Source organism: Protomyctophum bolini (genome assembly GCF_963924005.1).
Source record: "Protomyctophum bolini genome assembly, chromosome: 7".
Lineage (NCBI taxonomy): Eukaryota > Metazoa > Chordata > Actinopteri > Myctophiformes > Myctophidae > Protomyctophum > Protomyctophum bolini.
This window is the reverse complement of record NC_137868.1, coordinates 25,451,966-25,479,705: the sequence shown is the minus strand read 5'-3', so window position 1 is coordinate 25,479,705 and position 27,740 is coordinate 25,451,966. Positions and strand designations below refer to the sequence as shown.

Below are 27,740 nucleotides of genomic sequence, written 5' to 3'. Positions count from 1 at the left end.
AGTATGACGGAGTAATAAGAGCTCCAAAAAGTTAACTGTGAAAAATGGGACCTTTCTTCCATCGACTCTCATTATAAAGGATGTAAAAAAAAGTTAAAAAGTTAAAAAGTATAAAAAGTATAAAACTTTGTAAAAAGTTGTATGCAAGCAAGCATAACTGCAAAGAGCTGAACAGTTTGAAGTTTGAACTAAAATTCTAGCATAAAGTATGTGGAAGTAGTAGGAGACCGAAAAAAAGGGCGGAAATTGGAATAATAAATATATAAATATAAACTGGGGATAACTAGTGTGTGCTCGCTGTGGCGAGCCCACAATAATAAAAAGTGTGAATGGAGTTTCTAGGTGAAAGTGACTTTTGACGTGCCTATATATAGAGCTGCCATTGAGCCCCATTATAAATGTCAAGGATACTTTGACATGCAGCCACAAGTACAGTTTAATGTAAAATCAGATATTTAGAAATCTATAAGATGTTTTCTAAGTTATATAATGAACACAAAAATGAACAATAAAGCTTACATTTTATTTGGTTGTACTGGCCCAAAAAAGGTAGAGAAACACTGGTGTAGAGAGACAAAAAGAGCCACAAAAGGAGGCCCTGGTCAACTAATAAGTAGGGTTTGAGGTGAATCAGCCGTTATGGAAGATGCGGTTGAGACCCAAGGTCAGTCTGTCAATGTTATGAGATATTGGTGTCTGGCCCGTCACACAGACTGGAACAGCTGGTTGCTCCACCGATAACTGGGAGGTAGGCATGGTGCAGAATGGGCAGCTGTATAGACAGCCTTCGACGTAAACTGCAAAAGAAAAAGAAAATAAATAAATATATATATATATATATATATATATATATATATATATATATATATATATATATATATATATAGAAGATATATATACAGCCTATATGGGTCATGACCCAAGGAATCCAGGGGAAAAAAACATTTTGATTTTACGACCTACGGTTCAAGAGTTATACCCCAAAACGTAAAGTTGGCTGTAAAACTTTGTAAAAATTCAAATACAAGCACACATCACTGCAAAGAGCTGAACAGTTTGAAGTTTGAACTAAATTTCTAGCATAAAGTATGTGGAAGTAGTTAGGTGACAAAAAAAAGGGCGGAATAAAGAAATATAATAAATATAAATTGGCAATAACTAGTGTGTGCTCGCTGTGGCGAGCCCACAATAATAAATAAAAGGGCACAAAAGCAATAGTATGGTTGCCCATAGGCAACCACACTAATAAAAAGAAAATATGAATATAAGAAAAAGAATATGCATACTTTTTGCAATCATATGCAATAATGATCAAAATCATGCTTTTCTATTATTCATTGATGTGTTTGCAAACTGTTTGGTTTGCCTTTTTTATTTGTTAAGTTTTTTTTGGGCTGTTGAGCCTTTTGGGCATAATAGTACAGCCTATTTTAGGTACCCCGTCCCCAACCACTCAGCTATTTGGTCACCCAGTTTGGTCTTGATCATCATAAGAAACTGATGTTGCAATAAATAATATAACTTATTACAGTGCATTAGTGTGCATGAGCTCTAGTCTTACTGCTCAGGTGAGTTAATGTCCTCCTTCATTGCAGATCCCTTGTCCTCAGAACAAATCTGGACTTGATGGGTCAGCTTTAACGGTCTGCTGACTAAAGATCTGTTATCTTCTGCTTGGGAAAACACAAAGTAAACTTAATTTAGTCAAACAAAGTCCTATTGGTGTCAAAATAAATACATTCTTAATATCTATGCTGTACAAGCTCAGATGTAAATGTTATGCTTTTAACATTATCTCCATACTGTATCGGCCCTCACTCCTCAGTAATGCTCACTATAAGATGGGATGGGACCATTAATATCTACAAGCTCTTCCATACTGTATCGGCCCTCACTCCTCAGTAATGCTCACTATAAGATGGGATGGGACCATTAATATCTACAAGCTCTGTATCTCAAATGTGGGCTGTGTCTAGATTAAACAAAAATGCCTGCCTCAGACTACAGTAAGTGTAGTAGACTGAGTGAGGACTGAGTTATGGAGAAAGTGTTATTTTAATCATAAATTAGAAGAAAAATAAATGATACAGGGCAAACAATCTGTTTGTGTAGTTAATTTATAAAGATTATTATATTTTTTTAGCTCAGGTTTGGTAGTCACACTGAAGCTGGACGATGTACTGTACATTAGTTGGCAGTGTTGTGTAAGATACTAGCTGTGTCCCGTCTCCCGTCATTAAACATTGACCACTATGAATGAGATACACAAAATGATACCTGCCATCACATTAAGATCATGTCCCTGTGTATTTCAATGCACGTGTTGCAAGTGTTGTTGGTTTTATTCCCACTAGGGGACATGGACTTACTGTGTTACACTTTGGGTAAAAAATATTAGAAAATGTGAGCTATACTATCAGATTTATCACACTGTCTCAGGTTATCCTTACCATTGTTAATTTCTGGGCTTGTGTGATATTGCCTTGCACCAGAGGGACTTGACATTGGCATTTCATGAAGTTGCATACTAATAGTCTCCAACTCCATATCAAGCTACATGGAACAAACAAACATTACTTCCAAAATATGCATTACATATACGCACGCACGCACGCACACGCACACACACACACACACACATATAAATATAAATGAAATGACCTGTGTTATCCTTCGCCTCAGCTGATGGTTCTCACTGTGAAAGCATTCTGCTCCCCTGCTGCTTGTGTTGACATTGTCCTCCTGAGATCCATCAACATCCTCACAGGTCTCCTGGTTAGGATCACACTCTGAGTCTGAAGTATGTGCCACCTCACTGCCATTTGCACTGATGTACACAACCTAAAGAAACACCATAAAAACAAACAAACAAACAAACAAACATGCTGAAGTTCCCAAAGCATTGGTTCCCTCCCTGGCTTTTAATGTCAGTTGAGGTAGCCCTGTTCCCTTCACCAGTGCAATAGTCTGCTTTGTTTGCTCCTTTGTATTGTCTGCGTATATTGTATATTTTTGCTTTCATTTCTTCTTCTTCGTTTGTTTTCATGTTCTAAATGCCTGTTTATATTGTATTGTTTTGAACCTGTACAGCACTTTGGTTGACCTGGTTATGTAAAATGTGCTATATAAATAAAGTTGAGTTGAGTCTATGCTGCAACCCAATTTGCCCTTCGGGGACACTAAATAAACTTGAATCCTTGAACCTTAACTCAAGAATGTATATTTGTAGACTCTTTGTACACTCTCTCCTTGTATCCTCTGTAACCTAAAACAGCACACTAACCTTTGGCCTAAACACCAAGGCCAGAATTGTTGTGTTGCAGAAGAGAATATCAAGGGTGGTCAGACAAAACTGAATATTAGGCTGTTGCAGGGTCAGCGAAGATCCCAGCACTCCAAGTATACTGGCGATCACCACAGCACACACACTCAGTGCCAGGTGTTTGTTATTGTCAGGAGGGTGTGATACCTCTGAGTCACTGATTTTCCAAGCAAGAAAACATCCAAGACCCTGGAGAGAAAAAATAAGATGATGTAGCTTGTATTATGTTAAGATGGTTGTGGATTTTAAGGGGTTAGAATACACAATAACCACTCCTCAGAGTCCTCACCAAAAGAGGTCCTTTGTAGCCATACATTACAGTGATAAACAGGTCTGTCTTGATGCTACCACATTGCTCTGAGAAAGGCCTGATGATGTCTTCGCCATTTGGAGCAGTCTGAAAAATAAAAGAGCATAATATATTTACACACACACACACACACACACTCAGGCTCCCTCTGCCAACCTGGGGGGAGCAACGGACAGATCTCATGCGTGGAAGGAACACGTTATTCCAACCAGTTCCTTTCCCCTCCATCATTCGCCCCGGCTGTCCAGGGGGACGCAGTTTAGCGACCAGGATTACTGCATGTTTTATGTGAAGGGACACGGGGGAGAACATGCAAACGCACTGATGACACGGAGGAGAGAACATGCCCCCAACGCCCACAGCGGTAATCGAACCCAGGACCTTCTACCCTAGGTTTTATATATTGAACCAATAAAAAGTATTAGACAGAACTTGGTACTAAATAATAACCACATTGGATTCATTGGAACATAGGTTTTGTTTTTTTTCCATATCCTGAAAAGTAATGAAACAGTGACAATTACTGTTTATTGTTACAGTACCTCCAAGCTGTGCTCTGACACCACCCTTGTGACAGGGTCCATGATCTGCCAGGAAGTTAAAACAAACACATCCAGCAACAACATCCCAGCCATTAGCCAGTCTGGCTGCTGCGTCCAGCTCTTCTGAGAGGGTGACAGAAGTTGTTGAAAATTGTTGTGTAGCTTCAATACATTTGTATCTAAGATTATTTTATTGTTGTTGTTGTTTGTTTTGACACTATGCTTCACTATCCAAACATTGTGCATTATTAAACAAATGAATGTGTATTTAGAATCATAATAGCCTAGAGTGCACAAAGCTTACTGTTAATTGTATTATGGGGCTTTGTTTAGATTAGATTGTTTACTTGTTTAGATATCTGATAATTGCTTAAATTGACATATAATTCAAGAACCAAAACAAATTGACAGCTAAAAGAGGAATAGTCATAGGTGGCTATACTGTACCTTTCCCTCTGTTCCATTGTTAACACAGATTGACAGCATCCTCCAGATCTTGAGACACAACGTCCCAAAGCCCACGGTGTGACCTAGTGAGAGAAGCCACAGGTGAACCTGTGGGAAGTCAATGACAAAACATCTGTTCAGATCAAATCTTTTAAAAAATGTGAACGAAATGTGCATATTTTCTGCAAAGTGTACAGAAGGCATTGGTTGAATAGAACAGTTCCCTTAGAGAGATGAAGACCTACATGGTTACAACATTGCATTTTCAATAAAAAAATGTTTAGGTGCTTTAACCCAGTGCACACATCTCCTACTCCTGAAAGTATAAACTGTGACACTACAGTACTTCTAAACCAACACAAAGAACCAGGAGAGAACAGACAGAGCAGAGAGTGTCAGCCACAGAAGAGTCAGACTCCAACGCTCCATATTCTAGACCATGGATGAAGACTGAGCAGGAAGACAACAGCATGGCCAGGAGGAGGACACTGTCCTGGGGTAGACTGGACCCTATCTGCTGCCTGCAGGAGGAGAGAACACAATAGTCTCTCATCCAAGGGATATAAACCGCATCTAAAACATTCATGAGAGCTTAATTTAAGAAGACAAAGCTGTTGTTAAACATGAAATATGTTGCTTTAATATTTATACTTTATATAGTAGGCCACATGTTGATATCGTTGCTGTCGGGCAGAAACCTTGTATCTCCATATTTCAACTTCTTATGTTTTTTTTGTAAATGAATACCCTACTCCGATATACTACATTGTAACACATCCAAACATTGCTCATCACTACCAAATTAAAGGGCTTAGTTAATACTGCCAGTAACACATTCCCAAATATCCTTCCCAAAAAACAAAATGAATAGATATTCAATGGATATTCACTTTTAAGATTTCTCAAGAATGAAGCATCAACTTTTAAAGTGATTATTTTACCTCCAAGCACACTCCAGACGAGCATGGATAGGAAGGTTATAAAGCCATTATTGTGTCAGGGCATAACTCAAATCAATAAACAATGCCAAGGATTCTGCCCAGTTTCAATCCACAGGTTATACAGTAGTAGGTGACACTGGACACAAATGTGGGAGTAAAACAATATGTTTGCCAAGTAATGTACCAGGGTTTTCTGTTTTTCACAATGAAGCAGAGGACAACGAGAATGATGAAGATGGCCAAAGCGGTGACTGATGACAAGGTTATGTACAGAGCAGGACCGATGTGCCTTCTACTCCGCAGTACAAGTGTCTGGTCTTTGGCTGGCCTGCCAGCTACAGTACAGGACAAAATAACAGGATTTAAGTGGCATTTTGCTTTAAAACACTTCTGGGGTCTACTCTGGCTATTGTGTGTACCGTTTTGAAGTTGCTTGATTCAATATTTCGATATTTGATATTGATTAGACCATTCAACTTCAATGTCAATTTCAACCATGTTAGACTGATTTAAAACACACACTGGTTCTGGTGACTGATATTTGTCCTAATGTGTGAGGCTGGCTTTTTAAATTATTATTATATTTTTTATTTTATTTTTTCCCCTTCTTTTTACGCATTTGAAAGACCATAGCATGTGTTTTCAATGTGTCTAACATGGTTAAATGTAGTTTGAAGTTCAATGAGTTTATATAGAGGGTTATCTGATGAAATAAATATCAAATATATAAAATATTGAATCAAGCTACTTAAAAAGTCTGTGTGCACTGTGCGCACACAAAAGCTTGAGTACACATTAGCATATTTTAAAATGTAATGCCCATTTAAACGGTAATCTGCACACTAGATGTGTGTTATGTATGTACTGTATAGGCATATAAATACTATACAGTAGGCATATTGCATACATACAATATCATATACATACACACACACACACGCACACTCACGCACACACACAGAGGTCTAATACCATGGGAGATCTGATACCTTTAAACTTCATTGTGTGTTGAATCATTTGAAGTTGTTTTGTATGGGTATTATATTGTCCCACTACCACCCTTCTTGTCTCTGTGGAAAAACCACATTTGAGATATAAAAATAAAATTAGCAAGTACTGTAGTATACAATCATACTGTACATGACATTGTTGTATGGGAATGCCAAGGTATTGTCACGTTTTAACGGTATCAGAACATACCTTGAAACTGTCTCAGTTCAATCAATGCCACACGCTCCCCATTTCTGAATAAAACTGGACCCTAGAAAGATAACAGCTTTTTTTTGTCAGGGAGTTGCTCAAGTATAAGTACCTACTGTTATGACATCTACAGTAACTCATAATTTGTCAATCACTGAAGATAACAGATTTATTGCTTTTTTGTACTTCAGTGACTGAAGTACAAATGAGGCCTTACTGTTACTCCTTCAAACTGCATCTGCTTCATAGAATACAGCAGCATTCGTCCCATCTCATTCTCTGTGATGGTGAGGTTGCGCTGAACACTGTATTTCTCTCTGTGTTTCACTGCCTCCATGACGTGGCTTAAAGCTTTGGCTATGACCCACACTCCATCGTAGGCAAAGCCATGGAGGTAGCTGGCTTTGACCCCTTCCTGCCTTACTTCTGTGAAATACGCATCTTTATATTCCTTGGGGGTCTAAGAAGAAGAAGAAGACTTTTAAACACTTGAATCCCACTATCCATATTCTGGGGGGAATATTAAAGTCAGAAACAGCAGATCTACAAGCTCACAACACGTTGCAACATTACGTGTCACGTCGTGAGCTTGTAGATCGTCTATTTTTGTTGAGATTTGGCTGCAGATGAAAAGCGGTCCTAGTACAAAGTCAACTCATGTCCACATTACTAAATCTGGACTAGAAGGTTTAAAAAAGGGTTAAGGAAGGTGGAGGCTAAAGGTTCTTCTCACCCTTCCAGAGATGCCTCTTATGTTTCTGTCACTTAGGTAGGTGACATCCAGGGTGATGGAAGCCTCTCTGGCAGTCAGCAGACTGTGTGGAGTACATCTAGAAGCCTGCATGTCCAGCCTCGACCCTGCATGTCCAGAGCCACTGGTTAGAATCCACTGGTAGCTCCCTCCAAACAGGTTCAATCTGTAGGCCTGTAAACAGATCAGATATCACAAAAGGTTTAAATGGAATATCCCACTGTGGAATGTCACGTCACTTATATGCTCCATAACAATTTTAACGACTATGTTGGCTCTACAATGGATGCTATATGCATTGATGTTCTATCGTTTATTTTATTTTATCTTGGCCTGGTGTGCACATGCCAACCCCCCCTATCCACACACACACACCCCACCCCACACACACAGGTTCCTTGATATTGTAAAACACATCTTCACATTTTAAATAACTTTCAATACTCACACAGCAGAAGACATTTGAGGCAGAAATTTCTGCAAACTGTCCAATGATTATCCGTGTGTCACTGTCCTGTTAAAGTGGGACAAGTCACTATTCCATTCATTATATTACATATAATGTATATTAATTCATTTAATTGTATAAAGAATGTACATGAAATGCACGTTATATGCTCACATAAAATCCTGACCTAATAACCCCAATTAAAACAAAATATATTTTCATAACGGACTCAGTGAGTCCATTGCAATTAGTTTGGACTTTTTACAGCACAAAGCTATGTGCATTCAGGATAGTTATTGAAATTCCATGGCATAATAGATTGTAAGGATGCATAGGTATTCTTTTGAGACGCTATTTTTCGCAAATTCAGTACTGGTTATATTATCTTTTCATACCTTTCTGAATGAAAGCATGTTTCTCTATCAGTGGTTCCCAAACTTTTCAGGTCACAACCTTGGTTAGTTATACCAAGCTGGTAAGGTACCAGCAGAGAGATATAGCCTACCTTTTTATAAATACAATGCAGCCTGAGTTTTGACCACACCAAATTACCTTTCAGATACATTTTTACTCAGTATTTAATGGACATTTAATGGAATTTGCCGTGCAGTTACCTTCAGTTTCTTGAGGCTTGTGCATGGGTTGTTAGAGTAACTTTCTGTTGCAACAATCTGAATATTAGCCTTCATTAACTGTTTAATAAGATCAGTCTTCATCTGCATATAAAAGAGAGAAAAATAAACATTTAACATAAAATGCCCTTGTCCCTAGAATGTTTGTGTATAACATATATGTAAGGGCTATAAAGGCATACAAAACATGCAAATCAAGAGTAGAAATTCTATTTGAAATTGTATGTGAAAGCACCTCTGAGAACCGCTGCCCTCTCTGGGTGAGAATTCCCACTCTGCTCCATCTGTAGCTCTGCAGGAGCTTCACTACAGCTTGATTCACTGTTCTTTCTGATGGAATGGTACTGAAGAAATTAGGATACTTCCCTCTGTCAGTCAAGGCAGGGGATGTGGCAGCAAAAGACACCTGGAATATGAATAGTTGGAAGCAGAGAGCAGAATATTGGCTCAGAAACATTAAACGATACTAATGTTTTGCACCACAACAATATACCTTGAAATTGTTTTCAAACTCAATACACAGTGCATGTGAAATAGTTAGAAATGAAACAGTATCAGACTAGTAACTACAAAACTTGTATGGAGGTGCTGCATATAATTATAACATGAAACTGCATAGAATTGCCTTAGAAGTACTTAAGCTACCTACAGCTTTTACTTCAAGTATTTACACTATGCAAGCAAATAATTAAGTAAATTGTTTTAATGTGTACTGAGAGGGTGCAAGATTCATCACAGCAGACCGCAGGCTTGGATTAGACCCCAATCTCCAATCTTAAAGTTTCACCCAGTTTTAGATACCTGCAAGAGGTTCAGTGCTTGAAGGGAGCGAGCCATGAGAGTCATCACTGAAGAACACACACCTCCAAAGATCATGAGGTATTTTGGCCCTGTCCACACAGCATCAAACAAGGCTTTTAGTCCTTTGGCACTATCACACTAAAATAGAAAATCAAAAATAAGGCATACATATATAAACGCAGGGAAACTAAAATCACACAGTTTAAACTACTGTATGTTATTGTGCTCAACATAATTCAATATCTGCAAATGACATATACTGGTAAAAATAATTGTGGAGTGTCAGTGCATCTGACAGTGTACAATATGTCTAATGCACAGAAACGCAGACAAGTATTTACATACACAAAAACAACAGACCTGTGAATCTAGTAGCTGAAAGTGGATCTCATAGCTTCCCAGTGGAGGAGGTTGTCTCCTCAGGTCTTGCAGGGCCAGTTTGATGGCTGGTGCCACTGCTGCAGTTAGGTTCTCCTGCCCTGGAGGTGGCATGAGCCACAAGACTGGTAGTGGGTGATAGATCTGAGTGCAGCAGGGAAATACCATAAACCATGCAGATATCAGGAATCTTCCCACCTCTGTCCAGCTAGCCATTTTCTACTCTTCTTCTGGAGTTCTGGACCGACTTCCCTCTATCCTTTTAATTTACTTTTCCTGTACAAACCAACACACGGTCCCTGCAAATAATCCCTAATCCTTTGTTACGGAATAACCAGCCAACTGTGTTCACTGCAGGCTATTGAAGAGGCCATGCGTGGGGATAAAAGGATCAAGATCACCACAGATCACTGACATCTGCCACTAGGATCCTTGTCTTAGACTCTAAACTCTGTTGGGATTATAGTAATTTAGATAAATTAGTTCCAGACAGTGTGTGGGACCTTTTTCTTTGATTTGATGTCATAGATCCCTTTCTGTATACTATTTATAATTCTGTTTTCATCCATAACATGAAAAGAGACCAAATACGGTTCATATTTACCACTCAAAGAAAAGTTGAATTACTGTAAAGGCCGGCCTGTCTCCTTCCACAGATAAACACAGATTATAATTTCAGCCATGAAATAGGGTCACTCAGAATAAAGAAAAGTGAAGATAATGGGCTCTTACTTCCTGTCTCATGAAACAGTATTTAAAACAAATAAACAATGTTCTCCCTGCTTTGGTTTACTGACTCAAAATAAAATGTACAGTCAGGTCTGTTCTGTTGTGCAGCTTGTGCTTCTCGCTCTTAAGATTTAAGTTTTAAGGCCACCAGTTTTACCTCAATCTATGATATTATTTATGTTTTATTTATTTTTTAAGTACGTTTGGATCTGCCATTATGGAAAAGAACACTTTTCCTGCTCTTACACCTGACACATGGGAAAACCTCACCTGTACCTTAAATGTGTATTCCCAAATATGTCTTTGTTTACTAAGCCTGGGACCGAGGCTACTTTAGAAGTAAGCCTTGCTGAGCCATGAGGCCCATAGGGCAGGATCCCATCTCCTCTTTCTGTAGCGTGAGGCAGCTTGATGTACACCCCCTGGACATGACACTAGTACAGGTATGTCGCAGGGACTTGCCCCCAATCCAACCCTTGTGCCAAGTAGTGAGGCATTGGGTCCCATCTTTCAGTCTTTGGTATCACCCGGCCAGGGATCGAACCCCGACCTCCCAGTCTCAGGGCAGATACTCAAACCACAGCAAGGCCACTGAGCTGGTTACTTAAGTTTAGAAGAACATGACCTAAACACAATGAATGTGGCTAAGAGTGGCCTAGGCTATAATGTCTAATATTCGGTTTACCAGATGGTGGTGGGGGGGACAAAAATATTTGGGGACATTTATATTTGCATGACAAAATAAAAAAGGTGAAGAAATCATCGTTACATTTTATTTCTCAAACAAAGTCACTAACATTACTGTAGACTTTGAGACATATGCCTTTCACACACTTGTTGAAACAAATTAGACACCAAAAGTTGGTGATTTCCAGTGAAATTAGTTTAAAAGCCAATTCAAAACTAATGTAGTTGCCGTTTACCCATCAAAATAAGAAAATACATTTAAAACAAAATAGCTTCGGCTGGCGGCTGCATGGCTAGCTGTGAGGAATCACATGAAAGAAAAAGAATCTATCAATGCAATTCTGGTACAAATTAAACAGAACATTGCAAGGTTTTTATCAATATTCTGCATTACAGTGGTCAAATGATGCAAGCAGAGGTAATAAGATCCTAGTTGGCTGAACATAAAATATCTGAGTGTCCAGGTGTGTATTCTTCAACTTAAATATTTTATTTTTCTAAACTGCAGTGCCTGAATTAACTCTGGCTCTTAAATGGCTCTTTTGGCCGACCAGTATGACGTCCAGACCCTCCCTTTCCTCTGCTGCTGCCACTGCTTCCACCACCTCCTCTCTTTCTCTTGTTGTGTCCATGTCTCTGACCCCCAAAAGCCCCTGCCTCTTCTTTGGCTGAATGAGCCCAGAGGGCATCAAAGTTCCCTGGAGCCTGGTACCCTGGCAGACTGGAATCTACAGGGTCCCTGGAGAGGAGGATCCAGATGGCCGGCACGTTCCTGCTGACCGTCAGACTGTCCAGCCCTGCTGTGGGCTCCAAGGGCTCCCACACCTCGTCCACTGTGCTGTACAACAGCTTGGTGTGTTGGTGCAGCCCCTTCACACGTCGCTTCATAATCTCCACACACGTGATGGCTTTGGAGACCCCTTTACCAGTCGCTGTGAACAGTATATTCCGGCTGAGGGACTTCTCAGTGATCAGCGAGCAGCCTGTCACTTCCCGAGTCTCCATGGCTACTACATCACCTTCATCAGTTCTAGAAAGTCCCTTTTCCTCATCCTCAGCTACCCTTGGTTTGGGCTCCATGCGGCTCAGGGCATAGCGCATTAGGTTACGGATCTTGCTGCCATCTCTGACCCGTACTTCTGGGGTGGTGGGGGGGAGATCAGGGAACGGGGAGGGATAGGGCTGTTCCACCGCCTTGGCCTTACTGTAGTTTTCCATTTGACATCTGCAGAGAGAAAATGCAATGCAAACATAATGGTCATTAGCAGATAACACAAATATTAATTTAACTTGACTCCCAGATGGAAGACGTTTGCTTCACAATCACATTTGTTTCACAACGTGAATAAATACCGCCCCCATCTGGCGGAGTCAGGTTATTATTAATTATCAGGTAATTAAATTAAATCATGTCATTGCTTGACTGTACAATGGTATTTTGCGTGTAGTCACCAGTAAGCGTTATGTAGACTAATAGTATGTCGACATTCACTAGTATACAGTATAATTGTATCTTGACGTCCTTTTCTGTATTTGGGGAGACGGTCTCCCCAAATACAGAAAAGGTACAAGGGTCCCGAACGGGCCCGGGTTGAGACGTCACCGTGGCGTTCAACCTAAATTGTGCAAATGGATTTGATGACATGATCAAAATTACTGTAACTGACATGACATCTAATGTTACTTTGTAAAACGCGTTGACCCGTGCTGTAGCCCGGGTGGTAGACTACAGTGTAGTCTACCACCCGGGCTACCACCAATACTGCATGAGCTAAGCAGCGAGTAAGCTAATACATTAGCGTGGACAATATGTCTAGAAGTTATTCAGTTGGTTAGCATGTAGCGTCATGTAATTTAACTATAGTCATAGCCTGGTTCAACCAGCTAGTTGGATGCATTGTATACGTCTAATTGTAGCGAACATAAACTGAATTTATATTTAATAATCTTACTTGAAGTAAAACCTTAGAAACTGCCCACATGTTTACTGCTCCTGCCAGTTTCTAACGTGCGACGATACCAACTGCTGCAAAATGCTGTGATCATCTTCTTCTAAATTCTAGGGCACATTGGTGTTCACTAACCTAACTCCGCCAGATGGGGCAGCAAAGAGTACACTGGGTTAGGCGTTGACATCACATCGAGCAATGGTTGTGGAGAACGTTACCTTTCTCTAATGTGTATTTGTTTTTTGTAACCCCAGAAATACATTTGTTTTGTAGGCTACATTTACGTTCATGGCTTCTTAATAACATTGGCTATAATAATTGAACACCCAGGAGGACCATTATTGGAATAAGAACCTTTGTATTATTTCCTTAACAATCATTATAAAATCGTATAGTGCACACTCAGACTGTTAATTAATAAAGTATTCAATCAATCCCTCAATCATGTGAAATCAAGTGATGTAGGCAGGCCGAAGGCATGGAAAAATGTAGGGTGTATTGTGGGCGATTGAGATTTGAGATCATTTTCATAAACATATAGGCCTAAGCCATGATGCATGTAACCTGACGCTGCCAGATCCAAAAAGCTTGCTACACAAATTTGTTTGTTTCCCCAATACCGCCCTCATCTGGCAGCGTCAGGTTATGATGCATGATGCATGGCTTCTGGCTTTTTGATGCACAGCAAGCAAGTACAACAGTACATGTTTGACATCTGTCCAGTTTGACATCTGCATGTCAAGTTTGTAAGCAATGATAAAATGGCTTGCTATGAAAACGTGAATATATACCCACAATTTAGGCAATTATGCAGTAAATGCCAGACTCAGTCGTAAGCCTTTTGAGTCCAACAGAAGCTCACTGAAGACATTTTATGACAAATAGGCTAACTCGTTTTTAGTTTAGAAGAAAAGCAATATTTTGACTGCTATATCAAAATCAATATAATGGATTCTAAAACCGATTCTAAAACTGTGGACAGTCGATCATTTAAACAATATCAAGCCGCTTTACTTTCCTTAGCTTAGAGAGCAATCACTGTTGCATATTTTGCAGTACACGTCTTTTTATTAATTTACTGAATATAACACGTCCGGTCCTGATGGACTGAAATAAATGTTTTCTTTTAATTTAAAATAATGTAGCGGTTAAAGGCATGCATCGTTAAAACTTTATGAATGGATACTATTTGTATTTACATATTATAAAGTAAGGGTTAGGGTTAGGGTTAGTTATTTCAATTAAATAAAATCAGGCCATTAAAAGATTCATAGAAAACTTTAATATACATTTTCATCCAGTGACAAAATATTCACTTCCCCTGTGCTGCACACACAAATTATAAATAAAATATTATAAAGACTGAGATCATCATTTGACTAATGTCCACATCGCCTAGTAGCACGAGACCAAAGCAGTAGCTGACTCAGACAGAAAAGGGACAGAGGAGAAACTGTCTTCCACCAGCCAAAGTGGCAGGTTGCTTCCAATAACTCAACAGCCAGAAAATTAAGAAAACATGACTTTTAGAACAGAGCAGTAGCTTGTCATCTACTGCAGTGGCTTGTAGAGTAGACAATACTAGCCACAGCGAAATGTGCAGCATTAAACTGTGTCTGGCAGTCCCACTCTGCTTAGCATTCCAGTTCAGTTAAAATCCTTCCTTGTCGGCCATCCCACTCATGACACAATATTGAATTATAAAACAAAATGCCAGGTGACAATGGAAGAAGAATGTTGCTTTAACGATTTTCACAAAGAAATAGTTGGTCAAGGGGATAGCTTTGGAGTTGCCGACAGGCAAAAACCTTGTACTGTATCTTCATATTTCAACTTTTGATGTTTTTTCATAAATTAATGCCAACTTCATCATACAAGAGTGTTGCACAAAAGTAGTAAAAAAAAGTCTTAGAGCTCACAACACATTATAATGCGATCATTGTGTTGTGCGCTTGTAGATTTCACAATTTTAAATGGTTTACGTTTTGGACATACAAGGTTTTCACCAGATGGCAACAATTTAATACTATTAACATTTATGTAATAATATGCGATTACAGACAGAGGAACATATCAGTTGTGGTGGCTGGTAAACTTCATCCGTCATCCCAATGCGCCTGGTAATGTAAACCAATTTACTAAACACAGACAAAATATAACAGCATTTTGCTCCAGGCATTGATTCTACTGCTTCCTAACTTCTGCCTAGCAGGAGTAAAACTCAGTGCTAACACAGCAAACAAGGCCCATGTGCTCCCTAATGCAGAACACAGTTGTATCTAGAGAGAAAACTTTGTCAATCATTTTTGGCCCCGATACACAAGATACAGTAATTGATATAGCAAGCGCATATAAATGTCATTAAGACTGAGACATATTTGCACTTATATTACAGTGTAGACTGTACAAGTTTACATACAGTACCTAGTATCTTCCATCATATCCAAAAGTGATGGAAAAGTTTGTTCTGAAAAGTGAGGAAGAGGAATGCGAGTCACTCTGGGGTGGCTGGTTTCTGGATGGTGTGAAAACTTAATAACTGTACATCTGGAAGAAACCTGGACACAAGTGGAATAGACCTCAAAAACACAGGAAGTACAGGGATAAGAAAGAGATACTTAGCATTATGAAGATTATCCTTTACTTACTATCCTATCCTTTACTAACAAAAATATTTCTGCTCGTTTTAATTTTCTCTCAGTACAGACATTTACTCTTTTGTGGAATCTAAGAGCATCTAAGAGTATCATGGCCAGTGTTGGCTGGGTAAGTAACAAAAACTCCAGTTATGTGCCAGTAAGTGAATTATGGGATTTGAAGTCTTAAATAAAATTAGGGCTATAACTGTCAACAAAACATATGGGAAATTGTATCAATCATCTGTAAGGAACTGAATATTTTGAACCCAAAATGTCCATTTAATTGCAATGAGGCCGATATGGGTTGATTATTTTCCCCTTCAAGTGTTGCACCTACTGAACATTTTATTAACACTTGAAGGTTTGTTCTTTTGTCCAGTGATGTAAAGTTAAGGAAAAAGTAATTACTTTTCTAAGGCACAGAAACGGAGAAAGCCATAATAAAGGTGTCAACATTGTACCCTGAAGCTACCATATCAGTGCTAACCTGTTCTGAGAACAGATTGTTGCGGTTTTTGAGGACTAATTCCACATTTAAAATGAAAGAAATGTTTGCATCAGGATGGAGGACAAGAATCTTAACTTTTTCCTCCACCAAGCCCAAAGGCTGATTCATTCAACAGCCACAACCTCAATTGCACCTGCCAAATTTGTAGACGCATGACTGAGTAAATTAGCCAGAATAGCCACAGACACAGGTCTTAGGACAGCTTGGCACTGCACTACCTGTTTTTATTTATTTTCTATCACTTGCTCACAGAGGAGCATTAAGCATGTGGAACCATAGTGCAATGAAGCATGACAAGTGTGAGAGAAAAGAAAACTCACTTTATGATTAAAATAATAAATTATTATTATTTAATAATAATAATAATAATAATAATAATAATAATAATAACATTTGTTATTGTCCATATAAACCAACCTATGGTTTCTTTTAATTCCTTAAACAATGTGCTTAGAATTAACCAGAAGATCTAATAGACAACAGAAAATGCTGTATATTCACTTGTATAAGAGTTAAAAAGTATTCCACCCATTGCAAATAATTTACCATTATATTCAACCACACAAAGCAGGCTGTGTAGTGGTCAACACCTCCTATGTATATACCAAAACAAAAACATTGAAAAGAAGGATTGCACACATTTCAAGCCATGACTCTTTCAAATTTAGCCTGATTCCTTGATAACAGGAAAATGAACTACTGTAGAAGTTAAAAGCAAGCCGGAATGCAGGAAGGCCAGTGCCAAACTTCAACAAAGCTATGCTCTGGTACCTTCACTTAAGCCAGACAAGAGGGGCAAAGAGAGCACAAGTCAAACAAAAGACATGGATAGATGGTGCGTTGAGCTGTGAAAGAGTCGTCCACTGGGCTGGGTACCAAGTCTACAGCGAGCTCTCTCAGCAACCACACTGTCCTGCCACGTCTGTCTGGCCAATCCAGTTCCAATATCCATTAAATAAAGCTCTTCTCATCAACCTAGCTGGAGGCCAGGAGCAACATCCAGTCCCCAACCAAAACCGCTGCTGGGTCAGGGAGCCCTAGTCAGTGACACCTGGATCCTTTACAGCTTCCCAGCAGCCTCAGTTAGTGATTGCCGGTTGTTATCCCACACTCATTGTAGTCCAACCACTACCATCCTCATCCATCAATCAATCCCATCTGTGTTTACATTAACTCCATCAGTCATTGCCCCCAAAAATCTATTGTCCTTTGGCCAGGAGGTCCTTGTGCGTCATACTTCGTAGAAGGTCTCGATGGGCATGTTAGTTGTCCTCTCAGCTCCTCTCCACCTCTCTACCTTCTTGATAGCCTCAGAGACGAAACAGACAGATGAGGTGAGGGCCACTAGGAACAGCAGGTCTGAAGGAACAGAGATGCAGACAGGGGAGAGTGTTAAAAAACACAAGTAGAAGTTATGAAGCCACAGAGAAACCTGTCCACGCAATGGAGTGACCTTCTCCCAAAAATGGATTGAGCTCATTCAACCAATTAGGGCATCACATATGCACAGCCTTTAGCACCCAACTCCATCCAATCAGCAGCTCGTTATGGTTAGCTCTAAACTATAATTTATACTAATGACGACAATTAACTTATGGGCTAAAGGAATATTGGGGGCTACATACCAGTCTACAGACATGTTTTTCTTGGTGTGCGCCCATCCCACTAATGGCCCCTTTCCATTGGTAAATGGAAAATTGTGCATTTATATAGCGTTTTTATCAAAAGTGCTTTACATAGATTGTGCATTACATTCACCCATTCACATTCATTCACCGATGGCGGAGGAAACCACGCAAGGCACCAATCTGCACATTGGGAGCAATTACGGGTTCAGCGGCTTGCTCAAAGACACTTCGACACCAACTCTGGTGGAGCCCGGGATCGAACTGGGAACATTCCCATCTGGCCTCTCTACCGGCCACTCTACCTCTGAGCCACTGCCGCCCCATTGCATAGTCCTGACATAGCAGGCCACAGCTCTGCCCTCATTCTTTCCTTTCCATTAGTACCGGATACATCCAAAGTTCCATGTGTGCCAAGCAGGTCTGAACCTATACCAAATGGTGACGTGAAATGCTGCAGACTATTGATTGGTCAGACAATCCTCACTAGCAATCCAAAGACCATGGAGGACAGTTTTCATGGTGGCTGGCTGCGCTTGATGACTAAGTCCAGTACAGGGACAAACAAAAGTAGTGGTGTGGCAAGCTGGGACAATGTATAGAAATGGGACATAACAGGGCTTGTCTGATAATAAAAGTTTTCTCATCTACAATATATAAAGTCTTTACTAGTTTGAGAGCCAAATGCGATAACACTAGCCACTTAGCTCTTACCAAAAAAGCTCAGGCTCTCAGTCTGGAAAACTCTCTGGAGAGGAGGAAAGTAGATGACCAACAGTTGTCCCATAATGGAGCCCAGCACCGCGTAGCAGAACATCGGATTACTGCACAGACCCATTTCATGTACCATACGGGTCTGAGAAACAGGAAAAGAACGTGTGTTAAAGCTGGGTGCCCAATTTATATGCTTGAGCTGCAAAAGTATTCTCTAAGATACTAAAATCCATTTACGCAGAGAAAAGTGTTCTAAGATTTGACCCTAGATAAGCAACAAAAACAAGATTTATAAACACGCCTCAGTTGACATTTAGGCCCCAATACAATGTTGCTGCAGTTCACATAGAATTTAAAATTAATTCTGGTTTTCCTACATTTTCCAAACAAATAAATAAATACGAATATTGTCTCATTCACAGCTGACAGGGCTTTAAGGAAGCTCACGTGTGCCGTACCTGTGAGCGGGAACTGAGAGCATTGAACATGTCAAAGAATACAAAGCAGGTGAATGTCATGGTGGTGTCTCGTGGAGTGATGACATTGTCCCGGAGCTACATTACAAAAAGTAACAAAAACAGAAAAAACTAAAATGGTCAAACAGTGTATCCTCCTCATAATTATTTGACGTTAAAGACTTATGATGCAGTGTTATTTTAAACAAGCACCATATACTGTATTTTCAAATATTTCAATTCAGGTGCTCAGTGTTGTAATAAACTGTGCACAATTTTGCACTTGATAGCAAATGTGGATGAATATTTAGCTAATAAAATAAATATGCAAGTAATTAAATCAAACAAGAAGACAACAAGCTAAATCGGAAAACAAATGTTCCAGTTCAGTTAATAAAGAGCTCACCTCTCTCCAGAAGACAAACAGTGTACCACAGACAATGATGAGTGCTGAGACCAGAACTTTGATGAGCAGACTGCGGGTGAGGATGCTGTCTCTGACGTTACGAGGAGGCTTTCGGATCACGTCTCCGTCAACAGGTTCAACTCCCAAACTAAGGAAGAGAGGACTCATATCACTCAATATCCATTGTGTCTATGACATCTGAGTTTCCCTCCAGGTAGAAACCTCTCAACTCATATGTATTTTCTTTCTTAGGGTAATTTTAAAACAGTTCATGACAGCGTGCACTATTTTCCCATGCACCTGTTGCTAAGATACTCATTGCATACTGATATTGCATTGGCCTTCAGCCATGTCCTTGGGGTATTTTATTTTGCCATCTCAGAGCACAGACACCAAGGTTTTCCCCATTGGCTAAAGCCACCAGTGTATAGTTGTATGTATTCATTTTAATTCAAATTTTCTTTGTATTATTCATCTTCAATTCAACATTTTATTTGACCTCGGATCCTTGGGTCCATTAAAATCATGAAAAGCACAATTCTAACGGATAAATGTAAGATTGTCAAATATATTTTTTAACAGTATTGATAATACGAGCATTTTATAATACATACATTTGATGTCTGAGTCAAAGTCTTTCCATTGCAGTAAAATCTCTGTTAGTGTTACAGTACCTTTGAGCTGGAGGTCCGTCCATTATGATGTTGATCCACAGGATCTGCATGGCATTCAGAGGGTTGGGGAAGTTCATCAGCGTTGCTAGGGAAATCAATGTCAGTGCTGCGATGCTCCTGTAGACCACCAGAGGGCCAGAATGCATTAGGGATTAGGAGGAGGAAAAAGTGTTTTTTAATCCATAATCCACAATTCTGTGACCCATTTTTCACCCAGTTTAAATTGTCTAAACTGTAATCTTGGGCGCTACTCTCCCTCTGCCAACCTGGGGAATGCCCCAAACTGAGCTCAATGCTTCCTTCAATGTATGTGGAGTGAGCAGGCCGCTTCTTATCACCTGGCAGGGGAGAGTTTCCCCAGGTACAACGTAACGCGTGGAAGGAACACGTTATTCCAACCAGGTCCTATCCCCTACATCAGGAATCCAACCCAGTCCCTTCTAACTGTGAGGCTAGAAGGGACAGACTGTGCCACCCATTTACAAGTCTACGGGTCTCCATGATGTCACGAGGCGTGACCATATACAGAGGGGTGATGTTACGAGGTGTGACCATATATGGAGGCGTGATATGGCCATATATTGACATTCCCATATATGGAGATCCCTGATGTCAAGGTCGATCTGCATATCGGCGAGTGCACCCATCCGCCTGGGTGACTGACGGCAGACTGCCGGGCGAGTGCTGTCGCTTTGGCATGGGATCAACTTTGACCAGAAAATGCACAATGAAAAAACAGGTATGGCCTTGGCCTGGGCCGTGGCTCAGCGGTCCAGGCACCTTGGCCGGTAGCCCGAGTCTGGCAGTGTGCCGCGGGTTCAACTCCCGATCCCGACGGCCTTTACTGCATGTCACCCCCCCATCTCTCTCCCCCATTCCCTGTCAGCCTACTGTCTGTCCCTCTATAAAAAAATAAAAAAAATAAAGGCGAAAGCCGAAAAAAGAATAACAAATAAAAAAACAGGTATGGCCAGGGTTCATGGCCATATATAGCATATATTGAGTGTACTGTAGACTGTTTGATGATGTCAGACAGTATGATGGACTGACAACCATATATGGAGATCTAAGGGTCTCCATTATGTAACGTGATGTCACGAGGTCAGATCCATATATGGAGATCTAAGTGTCTCCATGATGTGGCGCGTTACTATATATGGAGACGTGGTTGACTAACTAGCGGACGGGAGATGCACGTTTTCATAGTAAGCCTTACAAAGAACACCTGACAACTCTTCTATGGAATATTTTAATTAAAAAAATATATATGACCTCCATTGAACGACAACAGTAAATATGATCAACTTCAATTGTTACTCACGTGCTCAGCTGGAAGCGAACAAAGTTTTTGATGTTGTTGTATATCCCTTTACCTTCCTCTATGGCGGACCTGTGAACAAAAATCACACAAGGAGGTAAAAAATAAAGACAATCATCACCAATGACTTGTCTTAGTGAGAACTGTGATGTACACGTTACAAACTGCATTTTAAAGAAACACACTCATCAGCACAGAGAAAAAACATTTTAGAAGAAAAGCTCATTTAAACAGATCAACAGATGCAATCAAAGCATTAACTTGCCAAATTGAGCCTATGATTCCAATTACACCTTTGCAAAAATTCCTCATTACATTGTATGCCATTTCCTTTAGCGTTTTAATGCCCCAGGTCTTCCTTCTGCTAAGACTCTTTTAAACGTTTTCCATCAGCAGTTTTGATTAACAATCTCTAGAATTGTGGGTGTGCTTGGAAATGCACTCCCGAGAGTGCTGGAGTGCATACCCCAGGTGCTCTCTGGTCATTCAGTCAGAGTGTAGTCGTTATACTGTACATGGGATGAATTGAATGAATTTTCAAAAGATGAAAATGGCAACATTAATTAATGAGTATCTATTCTGACCATTCATAAATAAACATATCAGACCACTCTAACAGAGCAGATGGTGTTATCCGAGCATATTCCCTTATGAAAAGTATTTCTAGGTCTGAAAAACAGATATACACCATTTTTAGATATTTCATGAAGGTTTGGTCCCTATACAACTCATCACTACACGTACATGATGGTCTGAAAGTCATCATCGACAAGGATCATGTCTGCTGCTTCTTTGCAGACGTCGGTGCCCGTCATGCCCATCGCCACACCGATGTCTGCTGCTTTCAGAGCCACGGCGTCATTAACCCCATCCCCTGTCATGGCAACCACAGCCCCGATGTTCTGTAGCGACTGGATGGATAAAGGGATCACAGGAGTTGATCACAGGTTAAAGCCAACATTCACTTCAGAAAGTGATACATGTAAAGATGGTTTGATATTAGGACCAATTCCTAGGGTCTCTTTCAGAGACCTACAATGGTGCTTTTTTGAATAGAAAACTGGAGGAGGAGTGTGTATAACCTTCATAAGATGACAAAGAAGCTTTAATGTACAGCTTTCAGGGGCCTTGTGTGTGTGCAATTTAGAGCATATTTACATTTCATACTTCTGAGATGAAAAAATATTTTCTTAACCCATTTTGGGCAGGGACCCCTTTTGGTGTTAGCATTATGTTATGCTTTAGCTATTGAAAAATAGCAGATCTACAAGCTCATAGCGCACCACCGAGTGGCGCGCTACGAGCTTGTAGGTCTGCTATTTTTGAAAAATCGAAGAAAACTGTCATGATGTAAAAGACATTTTTAGAATCTGATCTCAGGTCAAAATGGGTTAACAGACTAATCCTCACCATCATCTTATGCCTTACCTTGACTATCTTCAGCTTGTGTCTGGGGCTGGCTCTGTAAAATACTGCTATCTGTGGAGAGAGAAAACCACCCTGACTTTAGAGCCACTCTATTATAACTTATGAATATATACAAAGCTAAATCCTCAGTGTTAGATTGAATTGAAGCTTAAAATGTAAAAAAAAGTTTACACTCTGACGGTTACATTAATACTGAGGATTTTACTGTATCAAAGTTTTCATTCATTGTAAATGTGTTTATGATTATTATTGATATGGGCAGTAGGGCTGCAAAATTAAAATTAAATTATTTTCTATTGACAATTGCTTTTTCGATTAAATGAATATGTGAGAAGCAGGTTTAAAATACATTTATTAATATTTTCATATATTAAAGGGGGAATACCTCTCATTTTCAACATTTTACTATGTCATTAATATACCTTAGAGCTGTTGTGAATCACATCTTGATGTCATCAAGATGTGATTCACAATGTTAATGATTTTTTTCAGACCTTCAGTTATAGGAAACACAGAATGGGGGGGACTTTTTATTATTATTTCCGCACAGCTCAAAAGTATATTAATGAAATAGTAGAATGTTGAAAATGAGTGGTATGCCCCTTTAACTCTATCAACGTTGCCCTCTAGTGTCGCCCCACTAATATTGGATATTAATGCCATGCATATCTCTCATAGCGGACCCTATTTGAGGTGACACCACTGGTAATCATCTCTCATAGCGGACCCTATTTGAGGTGACACCACCGGTAATCACCTACTTCTGGGAACACGGAAGCATTTCAGGTGTGGACATTAGATATGTGTGTTGTGATCCAGAAAGCTGAAGCGGACCCGTGCGGACCACAAAAGGGCTATTTCAATGGGATGAGTTTTTTGGATCGTGTCCAGCCCGTAGATGGAAAATGTTCGATGACATCACAGACATGGTGGCGAGGGGTTGCTTGATGACGATCGACCTCATCGACGGCAGACCCAGTAATTGTTTGTTTTTTTAAATTTACAAACTAAGGGGTCGTCGATCGCAAGGTAAGCAAGCAACATTATGCCTCCCGGTTTTTGTACGGAACGGAAGCCCCCGGCTTTCAGAGTAAAAGCTGCCATATCTGCCCGGCACCCCGAGCTTCTATTTTGAAAGAAATCCCGGCGCTGATTGTGTTAATGGTCGTCCAATGTCAATCTTGGCGCGGAAACTGTTAATGAATCGATTAACCACATAAGCCTAATTTTAAACTTCATACAACAGTATCATGCACAAATAATGGAAATAGCAGATCTATAAGATCACAATGAATCGCACAACAACTAGGTATAGATTAATTATATCCCTTAATTAATGGACAGTGAGGAACAGTGATATGGAGCGTGAGGACAGCAGGGAGGCCTACCCTGGAGACTATCTTTGACAACTGCTGGAGATCCATCTGATCCACCTCTTCACCTGACAGCGACTGGGAACCCTTAGTGTACAGACCTAGACGACTCGCTAGAGAGAGAGGGGACACACACCAGTGTCTTTAATTAAACTTTAATGTGTAAATGAAGACAAAGACTGAGACCAGATCCAAGTATACTTTCTCACACACACACACACACACACACACACACACACACACACACACACACACACACACACCTATGGATACGGCTGTCTCCTGGCCGTCTCCAGTGACCATTTTGATGGCCACTCCCGAGCCGATGAGTGTGGCCACTGCTTCTTTGACCCCTGACCTAGGTGGGTCGATGATGCCTACCAGGCCAAGGAAAGTCAGGTTGACTGTCTCTGATCCGGATGCAAATGCCAGGACTGCAAAGATAAAAGACAGACAGCATTTAATTCTGGGGCTTGGCACAATTGAGTTCACATTTACTGTATACAAATACTAAAAACGAATACCAAAGGACCTCGCTGAAACGTGCTATACAAATAAACTTGCCTTCAAGGAATGAACACAACTTCCAATATTTGATGGTGAAAATGTCCTGTCTCACCCATTTAACGGATTAATATGCAAAATAGAGGTAGAAGGTCAAAAATAATAAACAAGCATAAAAGCAATAAGGTTTCAGTATTTGAAACCCCAATAAAGTAAACACTGGCAAACGTAAAGCTGGCTTACCTCTGAGTCCTGCAGTGCCCATGTAGCTCTTTTGCTGTTGGTAGAACTCCCTTTGCTGGTTGTTGAGTGGAAGGGTAGCTCCGCGGCTGTTGTATGAGCTGCACAAACGGATGACCTGCTCATAGGCACCCTTCATGAAATATATTGCAGGCTTGTCCTGAGGGGATGGAGATGGTGGGGAAGGGGGGTAAATATACTGCAGGCTTGTTCTGAGGGGATGGAGATGGTGGGGAAGGGGGGTAAATATACTGCAGGCTTGTCCTGAGGGGATGGAGATGGTGGGGAAGGGGGGTAAATATACTGCAGGCTTGTCCTGAGGGGATGGAGATGGTGGGGAAGGGGGGTAAATATACTGCAGGCTTGTTCTGAGGGGATGGAGATGGTGGGGAAGGGGGGTAAATATACTGCAGGCTTGTCCTGAGGGGATGGAGATGGTGGGGAAGGGGGGGTAAATATACTGCAGGCTTGTCCTGAGGGGATGGAGATGGTGGGGAAAGGGGGGTAAATCCAATCATCCAATATTCATGTGACCTAAATGGCCTCTAATGTTGACTGGGACTGAGATAGTATGAAAAGGATTTATTTTTATTTTCTTTTTTATAGGACTCTCTTATCCATCATATCATCTATTTTTTTGTATAAAGTAAATTATGTATAAAATCCTCTATATTTAAGAGATTTGTAAAATATCACTAATAAGTTAATAAAAATAATGAGCAGGAAAATACAACATTCTCCTTAGTGGTGGTGAGGTTGTTGCAGTGCTACTGCAATCACTACTGAATAAAAGTAAGACAAAAACAAAGCGGAGAAGAGAAGTAAAGCAGGTTGAGTAGCGGGTGCAGACCTGCTGGGTGCGGTGAACACAGCGGACAGACATCCACTTCTGCTCGGAGGTGAAGGGTTGTTCTTGCTGACGCACATACTCTTGCTTGAGGCCTTCCAAACCCATCTGGAATGCAAAAGGAGCAGGGGAGATGGCTGAGCCAAAGCACCACTACCATCTTTAAACAAAAAGTGAAGCATCGCCATTTTACTCTCGTGCTGTTCCGTGTCTCAATAACAACAAAAACATTAATGCAGAATGCAGGAGTAAAATATGCTTATAAACAGACAAAGCAGGACCACACAGTATATAGTTTAACGTTGACAATTTTAATTGCACCTTCTGAATGAAGTAACACACGCACTCCAAATGTTCAGCTGGTTCAACTCCCATATAAGCAAGGTGACCAGGACAACCTTCTTTCAGCTTATCTTAGAGACATTGCCACGTAATGCTCGTTTTTATCCTTGCTGAAAAACAGATTAACGCTTTTGTGTCAAGTCGGCTGGACAATTATTGTAACGCCTTATTTACTGGTCTCTGTAAGAAATCCCTACAGAGACTGGAGTGCAATTAATTCTTAACTCTGCAGCTAGACGGCCAACAAGAACCAGAAGACGTGAGCATAATCACCCCAGTCTTGGGAAACTTTACATTGGCTCCTTGTTTTATTTAGAGTTGGCTTTAAACAAGAATTGATTAAATCAATTCATTACCAGCTGCATTGTTATTATCTGCGGTGGTCCGCAATAACTGCCTCTGTGTCAGTTTCAGCGCAGTAGTTTAGGTAGGAACTAAAATTCTCAGGCGAACCTATTGTGTTCTGAGTCGTTCGTTTCCGCCCGGACATATTTGCGGTGCGCACATACATAAAAATGTTTGCTGGTTTCATAGTGTGTCCTGACGTCACTCGCTCGTCCCCTCGATTCCCCTGGTTCACGGAAGTCATTTCTCAATGGAGAATAACATGGGGTCATCTTTAAATCGTTTCATATAAGCGTTGGTCCAAAAATAAACAAGCTGTCTCTGCGTTATCGTCAGGGAGGTGTCTGTATTGTTTGCGACAATCAGTCACTCATATATGATAGTCTGTTTCTAGCGAAAATGTAACTAATTCAGTTATCCTTTGTACTTTACAATACTGTGAGCACATAAGTCCATTTTATTTGCAAGGGTGGTTCCAGAAGCAATTGAAACCCGTCACCCCAGGCGTAGTGCCAAGCCACACAGAGGAGTGAGACCACATAATAATTTAAAATCCAATGGCCTGGTGCAGTCGCTGGGCAGTCGTATGCTACAAAACATCCTGTACACTCCAGACCTTCAGTCACAGGGATTGGTACTGTACCTTGTTAAGGGCACTGAGGAAGGTGAATGAGTCACCACCGCTCAAGGCTTCTCAGTCAAAGAATGTGAACCAGCAACATGTAGATCAACAGATAACATTAGAGGGGCACTTCATCAATTTTAGACACCAGAATGTCTTTACTCGTGGAGTAGAACGATTTTTTTTTCCCGTCTCTAGATCGAGTGGAGAATATTGAACTGAAAATTGAGTAATATCAATTATAATTGTTACACAAACTTAGAATTAGTCAGGTTTTTGCTGTGTAATCTACAGTATGTTGTCTATCTTCTATCAAATTACAACCATCTTGCAAACATCCCAGTTTGTCACAGTCACCTGGCTCAAAGCGAGATGTGCCTTGGCTTTATCCAAGGCAATCATCTAAAGCAGATCATTATCAGTTGTCATGGCAGCATGCTCACAGCCAGCCACTCCCAAGAGGCTCTTGGCTTGCTTGTTTAGCAGAGATATTCAAACTCACTTTGTGATATGATGCACAGTCACACAAATACGTTTTTAAAAGGTTCCAATACGCCTGTAGT

General features: G+C 40.4%; 3 protein-coding genes across 4 annotated transcripts in view; all 3 read right to left on the bottom strand.

The window, feature by feature from the left end:
• Positions 1-547: 547 nt before the first annotated feature.
• Positions 548-9,980, bottom strand: LOC308318635 (gamma-aminobutyric acid type B receptor subunit 2-like). The gene is made up of 19 exons (XM_080768260.1): positions 9,755-9,980; positions 9,395-9,532; positions 8,829-8,999; positions 8,576-8,677; positions 7,962-8,027; positions 7,496-7,687; positions 6,980-7,222; positions 6,763-6,823; positions 6,552-6,632; positions 5,747-5,897; positions 4,961-5,142; positions 4,622-4,845; positions 4,175-4,297; positions 3,612-3,719; positions 3,284-3,511; positions 2,662-2,841; positions 2,451-2,553; positions 1,562-1,670; positions 548-797 (listed from the first exon to the last, which is right to left on the bottom strand). The coding sequence occupies exons 1-19, from the start codon at positions 9,938-9,940 to the stop codon at positions 680-682; spliced, it is 2,766 nt and encodes a 921-aa protein (XP_080624386.1). The 5' UTR covers positions 9,941-9,980; the 3' UTR covers positions 548-679.
• Positions 9,981-11,260: 1,280 nt separating this feature from the next.
• On the bottom strand, positions 11,261-13,212 carry rpp25l (ribonuclease P/MRP 25 subunit-like). Its single transcript, XM_080768434.1, has 2 exons — positions 13,141-13,212; positions 11,261-12,413 (listed from the first exon to the last, which is right to left on the bottom strand). The coding sequence occupies exon 2, from the start codon at positions 12,404-12,406 to the stop codon at positions 11,705-11,707; it is 702 nt and encodes a 233-aa protein (XP_080624560.1). The 5' UTR covers positions 12,407-12,413; positions 13,141-13,212; the 3' UTR covers positions 11,261-11,704.
• A 1,184-nt stretch (positions 13,213-14,396) lies between these two features.
• Positions 14,397-27,740, bottom strand: part of atp2c1 (ATPase secretory pathway Ca2+ transporting 1) — a 34,797-nt gene continuing 21,453 nt past the window's right edge. For both annotated transcript variants that reach the window (XM_080768150.1, XM_080768151.1), the window contains 12 exons: positions 25,872-25,976; positions 25,025-25,181; positions 24,541-24,711; positions 24,293-24,390; positions 22,905-22,955; positions 22,221-22,387; positions 21,480-21,548; positions 20,159-20,275; positions 19,485-19,632; positions 19,082-19,177; positions 18,624-18,765; positions 14,397-17,643 (listed from right to left, as the gene is read on the bottom strand). In XM_080768150.1, the coding sequence (XP_080624276.1) occupies positions 17,516-17,643; positions 18,624-18,765; positions 19,082-19,177; positions 19,485-19,632; positions 20,159-20,275; positions 21,480-21,548; positions 22,221-22,387; positions 22,905-22,955; positions 24,293-24,390; positions 24,541-24,711; positions 25,025-25,181; positions 25,872-25,976 (1,449 nt within the window). In that variant the 3' untranslated portion in view covers positions 14,397-17,515. The remainder of the gene's footprint in view (positions 17,644-18,623; positions 18,766-19,081; positions 19,178-19,484; positions 19,633-20,158; positions 20,276-21,479; positions 21,549-22,220; positions 22,388-22,904; positions 22,956-24,292; positions 24,391-24,540; positions 24,712-25,024; positions 25,182-25,871; positions 25,977-27,740) is intronic.

Coding starts and splice junctions, on each gene's coding strand:
- LOC308318635 (XM_080768260.1), bottom strand. CDS start 9,940: ATGGTATTTCCCTGCTGCACTCAGATCTATCACCCACTACCAGTCTTG. Junction 5,898..6,551: donor ACACACAATGAAGTTTAAAG/GTATCAGATCTC, acceptor CCTGTACTGTAG/CTGGCAGGCCAGCCAAAGAC. Junction 5,143..5,746: donor GTGAAAAACAGAAAACCCTG/GTACATTACTTG, acceptor CTCCTCCTGCAG/GCAGCAGATAGGGTCCAGTC.
- rpp25l (XM_080768434.1), bottom strand. CDS start 12,406: ATGGAAAACTACAGTAAGGCCAAGGCGGTGGAACAGCCCTATCCCTCC.